Source organism: Ochotona curzoniae, unplaced genomic scaffold (assembly GCF_017591425.1).
Source record: "Ochotona curzoniae isolate NIBS_2020 unplaced genomic scaffold, NIBS_Ocur_1.0 contig_4502, whole genome shotgun sequence".
Classification (NCBI taxonomy): Eukaryota; Metazoa; Chordata; class Mammalia; order Lagomorpha; family Ochotonidae; genus Ochotona; species Ochotona curzoniae.
In genome coordinates, this window is record NW_024466308.1 from 875635 (window position 1) to 884403 (window position 8769).

At 62.3% G+C, this 8769-nt stretch overlaps 1 protein-coding gene across 1 annotated transcript; it reads left to right on the forward strand.

The window, feature by feature from the left end:
• Nucleotides 1–40: 40 nt before the first annotated feature.
• TSPAN16 (tetraspanin 16) lies at nt 41–7782 on the forward strand. Its single transcript, XM_040986229.1, has 7 exons — nt 41–352; nt 1468–1665; nt 3066–3140; nt 4940–5047; nt 5901–6053; nt 7100–7183; nt 7735–7782. Exons 1-7 carry the CDS (start codon nt 41–43, stop codon nt 7780–7782), a joined length of 978 nt encoding a protein of 325 aa, XP_040842163.1.
• The last annotated feature ends 987 nt before the right edge of the window (nt 7783–8769 follow it).

Sequence of the window (8769 nt, forward strand, 5' to 3'; positions counted from 1 at the left end):
CATCCCAGTGCCTGGCAGGGTGTGCCCTGTGCCCACAGCGATGCCGGAAGTACCTCCCGGGGGGGAGGGTCAGAGCCCTCTCTGTGACGTGACAAAGGGTCTCCCTGCAGCCCACCTGCTGCTGGGCAGCTCGGGGAGGCGCTCCCACAGCCACAAAGAGGGGCACACACCAAGGCAGCCTTGGGGCCCCTGCGAGGGGACCCGAGCCATCCTGGGGAGCCACAGCCCCACGGCCCGGGAAGATGCTGACCTTCACGGCCCCGGGCAGGCCGGGCTGGCCGCCGTGGCCGAGCCGCACAGGCCGTATTCCTGCCTGAAGAAGCTGTCTTCAAGCCTCAGCGGCCTGGTGCTGGTGCGTGTTAATACCTTCCGCATCCCCCACCCCCACCCAGGACAGAAATCAGCTCATCCATGCTGTGCCTCCCGGGAAATGCGCAATGTAGGGCAGAGTGGGGAGCCAGGGCGCGATGGGAGCTGTGAGACGCAGCGTGGTGGGGAGGGGGAGGCCGTGGGAGGGAGGGGGAGGCCGTGGGAGGGAGGGGGAGGCCGTGGTAGGGAGAGGGGAGGCCGTGGTAGGGAGGGGGAGGCCGTGGTAGGGAGGGGGGAGGCCGTGGGAGGGAGGCCGTGGTAAGGAGGCCATGGTAGGGAGGCGGGGAGGCCGTGGTAGGGAGAGGGGAGGCCGTGGTAAGGAGGCCGTGGTGGGGGAGGGGGAGGCCGTGGTAGGGAGAGGGGAGGCCGTGGTAGGGAGGCCGTGGCAGGGAGGGGGGAGGGGCAGCTTGAAACTGAGCTGACCCAGGATCTCAGATGGCCAAGTTGGTCTTGAAGTCAAATCTTGGAGGAAATCGAGCTAAGTAGGGGAAGTGTCTCTTTTAGATTTTTAAAAAATTTTTCCCCCTGTTAAACGTTCCTGGAAGTGGGTACCCTGAAATTCTTGCTTTCCTTGTCTGGAAGTTCCAAGAAAGCCACCAACCTGGGGAGCAGACGCAATCTCACCCAGACCTCCTCTGTCCTGGGGGGCCAGGACCTTTCCTCTCACACAGAGGGGCCTTCCACCTGCTGGCTGCAAAAGCCGGGCACTCCATCACCCAGGTCTCCCACGCGGGTGCAGGGTCCCCAGGCTGTGGGCCATCCTCCACTGCTTTCCCAGGCCACAGGCAGGGAGCTGGATGGGAAGTGGGGCTGCCGGGACTCGAACCTACCTGTATGGGATCCCAGTGCACGCAAGGAGAGGATTTTAGCCACTGGGCCATTGCCATGGAACCTCATCTGTGTCCTTTTCAAATAACAAAAGCATGAATTGCAAGGGTTCCCTCTCGTCAGCCCGTTACCACGGCAACCTCTGAGCTGGGTCACCTCCAGCCAGGGCTGCCCTCCTCGTCCCCTCCTGTCCCCTCCTGTCCCCTCCTGTCCCCTCCGCCTCCCTCTTCCCGGCGTGTCCTGCTGACCTCCCACCTCCCCTTGTCACAGGTGTCGGGCATCTTCCTCCTCGGCCTGGGCATCCACAGCCAGCACAGCGAGGCCACCCTGACCCGGGTCCTCGGGCTGGCCTCGGCCCACCTGCGACACGTCGGCCACCTGTGCCTGCTGCTGGGCAGCACCGTGGCCCTGCTCAGCGTGGCCAGCTGCCACGGGGCCGCCAAGGACAGCAGGGGCACTCTCTTACTTGTGAGCTGGATCTGCACCCACAACCCTCGGCTCCTCCACCATGTCCCATCTCACAGAAATCCTTCCCCACTCGGGCCCTGGTGGGTCTGGCTGGCAGCAGGGAGCAAACTGCCTTTTGCTTTTTAATTGAAAAAATGTGTATATATATATTTAGAGGCCGAAGGACAGAGCGAGGCAGAGCGAAAGATCTTCCATCTGCTGGTTCATTCCCCAAGTGGCCGCAACGGCTGGGACTGGGGCCAGACCCAAGCCAGGAGCCAGAACCCCCACATGGGGCCTCCCACGCTGATGCAGGGGCCCAAGGCACTGGCTCACCCCTCCGCTGTGTCCCTAGGCACATGAGCAGGGAGCTGGATGGGAAGTGGGGCACCAGGACTCGAACCGGCGTCCACATGGGTGCTGTGTCACAGGCCGAGGCTCAGCCTGCCGCGTCACAGCACTGCGCCTGCACGCCCACCACCCCCCTTGTCCTAAGGACCTCATTCCTTGATTACGGACGCGATCCTGGGCCTGCAATGTCCACGTTCACGCCCACCGCACACGGACAGCACTGCACCGTGGCTGAGGCGCAGGACGCCTTGTCCCTGCCTCAGGCCGCCATGTCACCAGGCCCTAGGAAGGCCAGGCTTGGCGGGGTCGGTGCCCGGCCTGGACTCCGGCCCCCTGCTGCCCTCCGGTGGCCGCGAGGGGAACAGCGGCCAAGTGGCACAGGCTCCTGGAGTGGGAAGCTGAAGAAAAGAAATGTATTTGAGGGCCTGGCACAATAGCCTAGCTGCTAGAGTCCTCGCCTCGCACACACCAGAATCCCATAGTGGCGCCGGTTCTAATTCCGGCTGCCCCACTTCCCACCCAGCTCCCTGCCTGTGGCCTGGGAAAGCAGTGGAGGACGGCCCACAGCCTGGGGACCCTGCACCCGCGTGGGAGACCTGGAAGAGGCTCCTGGCTCCTGGCTTCAGATTGCTGCGGCCACTTGGGGAATGAATCAGTGGATGGAAGATCTTCCTCTCTGTTTCTCCTCCTCTCCGTATGTCTGACTTTCCGATAAAAATAAGTAAAGCTTTTTAAAAAAAATTTAAATGTATTTGAAAGACAGAGAGAGCTCTCCTACCTGCTGCTTCAATGCCTGCATCTGCGAGGGCTGGGCCAGGAGCCAGGCGCTCCATCCGCTCTCCATGTGCACAGCGGGCGCCCAGGTGCTGCAGCCGACACCACCAGGTGTGTGCACCTGCTGGGAACAGGAGCCAGGACTCAGACGCTCAGGCACGACCGTGGCCAGACCCCCAGCCCCGCCCCAGCACGGCCTGAGAGCTGAGACACGCGGTGGGGCTGTGGGGAGGCAGGGCAGCCCCTTGCCCCGGAGCCACGGCCTCTGCCCACACCTGCCTGCCCGTGTTTTCCAGGGCTTTCTGTCCATGGCCATTGTCATCGTCATGGAGGTCACAGCCGCCGCCGTGGTCCTGTCCCTCTTGCCCGTGGTGAGTCAGGCGCGTGTGTCTCACTCACCAAAAGAGAGACAGGCACCCTCCCCCAACCCTGCCAAGCAGGCACCCGCTCCTGCAGACTGCTGGAAAGACCCCAGGGTCCCTGGGACCAGCCATGGCTCCGGGATGGCACCCAAAGCTGGCAGCCTCTGCTGTGCCCTGCGTGGGGGTGGGCAGGGAGCCGCCAGGAAGTGTCTTCCCTGGTGTGCAAAGAGGGAGACGGGCCGCAAAGGCGGGCCATGACTGATTGTATCTGAAGATCGGTTTATTTACCTGAACCGCAGTCAGAGAGGAAGATCTTCCATCGGATGGTTCACTCCCCAGGTGGCCGAAACTGCCAGAGCTGAGCCGATCCACAGCCAGGAGCCAGGAGCCTCCTCCGGGTCTCCCACGCGGGTGCAGGGTTCCCAGGCTGTGGGCCGTCCTCACTGCTTTCCCAGGCCGCAGGCAGGGAGCTGGATGGGAAGTGGGGCAGCCAGGACTCAGAGCCATGCCCCGTGTGATGCCAGCACCACAGCTGGTGGCTTAACCTGGTCAAGGTCAAGCGCATGTGGGAATGTGTGCATGAAAGAGAAGAGAGCTTTGGCCGGTGCGGTAGCCTAGCAGTTTAAGTTCTCGCCTTGCATGTGCTGGGATCTCATAGGGGTGCAGGTTCGTGTCCCCGCTGCTCCAATTCCCACCCAGCTCCCTGCCTGTGGCCTGGGAAAGCAGTGGAGGACGGCCCACAGCCTGGGGACCCTGCACCCGCGTGGGAAACCCCGGAGAGGCTCCTGGCTCCTGGCTGTGGATCGGCTCAGCTCTGGCCGTTGCGGGCACTTGGGGAGTGAACCAGTGGATAGAAGATCTTCCTCTGTGTCTTTCCTCCTCTCTGTATATCTGACTTTCCAATAAAAGTAAATAAGCCTTTAAAGAAAAAGAGAGATGACAGATTCATCGTGGACGAGGTGTGGCTTGCAGAGGCAATGCTGTGAACCAAAGCTCAGGCAAGTGGCAGAGTGGACAAGCGGCCCCGGGCACCTGCAGAGGGCGCCAGGCAAGCAGGGGGTGGGCGCATCTCTGCCCAAGAAAGTGACCCTCTGAAAGGTGACCTCCAGGGCCGCTGGGCAAAGTCCTTGCTGGGCACACACCTGCTCAAAACCTGCAGCAAAGCTACTGCAGGCAATGGGGCAAGGGACTCGGGTCCCCCTCTCCCATTGCTTGGGGGTCCCCCAGGAGAGCCAGGATGAGGAGGCAGGGGGAACAAAGACTCAGGGGTTGGATCCGTGCGCAGACAAGGAGCCAGGGTCTGGGGGCTCAGGGTGGGACCCCCAGGGATGCCCGGAGCAGAACAGCTGGGTCAGATGAGCAGGAAAACGATGCCAGCGTACAGCGTGGTGACACACATTCGGCGTCTGCTTGGGGCACAGGAGACAGGTGCAAGGGGGGCACGCACCACCTCCCCCCTCCAGCTTTGGCCAATGGGACGCCCAGAGCATGGGGGCGGGGAGCAGGGAAGCGCTCACCTCCCTGGGCTGGGAGAGATTTGGGGGGACACCCTTTGTCGCACAACAGCGAGCGAATGATGTCTGACGGACAGAGGGGGCGTTGGTGGAAGGATGGTGTCACTCCTTCAGTTAGCCAGGGGCATCGTGGGGCACGGGGTGACGCCAGAGGGCAGCTTGCCAGCTGGCCCACACGCTTATGGACCGCCAACATCCCTGCTGGGAGCCCCAGACAGTACCTCCCGTACGGGTGTTAGTCACGGCTCCACGTCGGGTCCCACTTTCAGTCTCACTGCTGGTCTCCCACGTCAGGTTAGCGACTTGACCTTGGAGCACACCGTGGTGACCCTGAAGAAGAATTACCGAGGCTACAATGAGCCGGACGACTACTCCTCGGAGTGGAACCTGGTGATGGAGAAGGTGGGGCCCCTGGGCAGTTCGGGGACAGGAAGGCGGGGAGCCCAGCTGTGGACGTGTGATCATCGGAGGGCCCTGGTTCAGGACGCGCACCCCTGGGACTCAGCAACGGGCCGAGGACGTAGGTCCCTGCCATTACGTGGGAGACCCGGATGGAGGTCAGGGACCAGCGTGGTCTCTCGCATTGTTGAACTGGTGAGAAACACCGACACAGGGCCAGCACATGGGTCGGTGCATTAAGCACCCTTCTGCAGCGCCGGCACCCCGTGTGGGCGCTGGTTCAATCCCAGCTGCACCTCTTCTGGCCCAGCTCCCTGCTAGTGTCTGAGAAAGCAGTGGAGGACGACCCAAGTGCTTGGGACCCCCTGCACCCACACGGGAGACCCGGATGAAGCCGCTGGCTTCTGCCTGGTTGGGGCCGAGGTAGTCACTGAGGGTGTGAAGTTGCACATGGGATATCCGAGTCTCTCTGTAACATCGTCTTTAATTGATTTAGTTGATTTATTTTCATTGGAAAGGCAGATTCAGAGAGAGAAACAGAGACAGAGAGGAAGATCTCCCACCTTCTGGTTCACTCCCCAAGTGGCCACAGTGTGCAGAGCTGAGCTGATCTGAAGCCAGGAGCCAGGAGCCTCCTCCAGGTCTCCCACGGGGGTGCAGGGTCCCCAGGCTGTGGGCCGTCCTCCACTGCTTTCCCAGGCCACAGGCAGGGAGCTGGGTGGAAGTGGGGCAGCGGGGACTGAACTGTGGCACTGTGACGTGGGATGTGGGGGTCCCTAGCAGCTTCCCCTAGTCTGGTCCCGGGCAGAGGGGCTGAGTGCGCAGGCGGGGTCTGCTCACGCATGGCGTCTCCCAGCTCCAGTGCTGCGGGGTGAATAACCACACCGACTTCGTGGGCTCCGCCTTTGAGACAAGCACCGGCCACAGTTACCCCAGGGGCTGCTGCCGGTCCATGGGCACCGCAGCCTGCGACGGGCACGACGCGTCCTCGGCCGTCATCCACCAACGGGTACTTGGGGTGTGCCCGGGACCTCCCCTCTGCCTGCGCCCCCAGGAGAGCAGCACGGACTCCCGCAGGACAGAGAGTGTTAGCTCAGGGCAACCACACAGCGGGCAGGGAAGGCTTTCTCTGGCCCCATTACACAGATGCCAAAACTGAGTCTCGTGCAAGGGAAATGACCCGGTCAGCATGACACAGCTCCGGCACAAATCCCCTCCCCCGAGACTGGGGACCACGGACTCGTGCTGCAGCGTGCACAGCCCAGGGGCCTGTGGCACACGTAGGTCAACCACCATGTGACGCCAGCACTGCCACAGGGGCACAGAGCTGGCCGGGAAGTGGAGCAGCCGGGACTTGAACCCACGCCCATACGGGATGCTGGCCTTGCAGGCGGTGGCTTAAGGCACTGTGTGGCCAAATTGATGCATACATATGCATATATTTAAAAATTACCTACGTGCAAAAGGCCGTGTGGCTTCAGCTTCCAGAGCCCGCCAGCAGGTCTGCTCTGCTCCCCAGCCCCGCCAAATCTGTCTTCCTCATCTCTGAGCTTTTGCCTCCCGCTCTCTAAAATGGGGTAACACCCCCAAGAGGGCCATAGGGAAGCGTGACTGAGGGAATGCATGCCAAGGTGTCACATGCCTGCGGGTCCTTCCTATGTAAAGAGCACTCAGCAATAACTAAGATGCAGGGTGCTGGCAAGGCGTACAGCCATCGCCACACGCATCCCATAGATGCCTGGTGTCTTTGGGAGAATCTGGGGGGCAGAGCCCATTGGGCTCATTTATAGAAGGAGAATGTGGAGGTACAGTTGGGTTCCTTGAAAGCCACACGGCCATGATGATCACACGGGGTGGGGGTGGTCTGGCCTCAGTGGGCTGTCTGTGGGGGTACGAGATGGGGTCAGCAGTGATGCTGGGATAGAGCCGGGGGAAGGCCAGGCCCTCGTGGCTGCTGTGTCCCCTCTTGGAATCCGGGAGAAAGCCGGGTGGCCTGCCTGGTGGAGGCAGTCGTAAGTCCCACACCGACTGGCTGTTTCTCGCTGCTCTCCTCAGGGCTGCTTCTCCAAGCTCTTGGAAATAACCAAGAGGCAGAGCTCCGTGCTGTCCGGGGGTTCGCTGGGGGCGGCCGTGATGCAGGTAAGATCTGGCCCCTGCGTTAAAGCACCTACTGTGTGCCGTAGCCGGTCTGGCTGAGCAGACCCATCCCGGAGCTGGCATTCAAGGTGGGGTTGGGGAGGAAACAGGCTGATGTGGGAGGGAGGAAGCACGGAGGGCTTCCTGAGGGAGGAGGCGCGGGGCGGGAAAGCCGTGTGAGGTGATGTGGGGAGCAGGTGGTGCAAAGGCTGCGAGACGCACGTCGGGTCTCTGCTCGGCCCGCAGGGCACCACGGGCAGCACCAGCTCTCTCCACCTGGGCGGCAGCTGGGGTCCTGCGGCTCCACTCGCCAAGCCTGAGAAAAGTAGCTAAAGACAGCTCAAGTGCTCTGGGTCCCCGCACCCGTGCGGGAGGCCCGGAAGCTCCTGGCTCCTGGCTTCAGACCAGCCCAGCTCGGCCCGGGCTGGTGCAGCCACTTGGGAGCAGAGCCGCCTGGAAAACCCCAGCACTGCCGCGTGCTGGGAGACCTCTGCCCGTTTGATGCCACCCGGGGCTGCCCAGCGCTGGTGCCACCGTGTCTCCTCTCGTTGCAGCTGCCGGGCACTCTGGCCGCCTTGCTGCTGTTCATGAAGCTCGGCTGAGCCCAGCCCTGGAGGGGACGGCGCGGGGCCGCCCACCGCTGCTGCGCCTTTGGTCTCTCTCAGAATTCCTCTGTGGCACTCACTCCGTTTGGAAGGGAGTTGGAGAATTTAAAAAAAAAAATAGTCAGCCCCTGTCCCTTTGGCCTCCTCTGCCCTTGGTTTTATTCTGGATATCTGATTATGATTTTAGCTTGAAATAGACAAAGGGATGGTATGACAGCAAAACTCACTAATCTTCCGCCTCCAAGCACTGGCATCTGCTAGAGGTGAGGGTTCGACTCCCGGCTGCCCCACTTCCCACCCAGCTCCCTGCTTGTGGCCTGGGAAAGCAGTGGAGGACGGCCCACAGCCTGGGGACCCTGCACCCGCGTGGGAGACCCGGGAGAGGCTCCTGGCTCCTGGCTGTGGATCGGCTCAGCTCCAGCCATGGCAGCCACGTGGGGAGTGAACCAGCAGATGGAGGATTGTTCTCGGTAACTGCCTTTCCAATAAATACATCTTGAAGAAAAGCAAGTGAGACCAGCCTTCGCTGCTTGGCTGGAACGTAACCTGCTTCGAGCCCCCCTCCCTCTGCCCAGGTCCTCTCTCCTCTAGCCTGCCGTGGCCTGGCCTTCTCCAACGTCCTAAGGGCTGGCACCAGGCACGTGGGCTCAGCTCGCCCTGCCCGGCCTGCCCTGGCCCACCTACCTCCCACTTCGGCACCAGAGGTGACTGAATTCCTGGGCACTCAGCTCCCTGCTGGCGGCTGGTGGTCACAGCACCTGCTCCTCCTCTTCCTCCCTGCACTTCCTGCCCATCTCGGGCACCTGGGGCTGTTGCCAAGGTAACCCGAGCCTGGGCGCTGTGGGCTGGGCGTGGCTATCGCTGCAGGGGCATTCTCCCCTGGTCACAGCTGCGTGAGCCCGGGGCATCAACGCAGAAGGAGCGCAAGCTGCGTCCGTCTGCGTCAGCATTGTTGCCGCCTAGCTCCCTGCAGGGCACTGGGGA

What these genes read in the sequence shown, in the direction of transcription:
- TSPAN16 (XM_040986229.1), top strand. Translation starts at nt 41, where the DNA reads ATGCCGGAAGTACCTCCCGGGGGGGAGGGTCAGAGCCCTCTCTGTGAC. An exon ending in TCCTGTCCCTCTTGCCCGTG is followed by an intron (nt 3,141 to 4,939) that starts GTGAGTCAGGCG and finishes CTCCCACGTCAG; the next exon opens with GTTAGCGACTTGACCTTGGA. An exon ending in GGAACCTGGTGATGGAGAAG is followed by an intron (nt 5,048 to 5,900) that starts GTGGGGCCCCTG and finishes GGCGTCTCCCAG; the next exon opens with CTCCAGTGCTGCGGGGTGAA.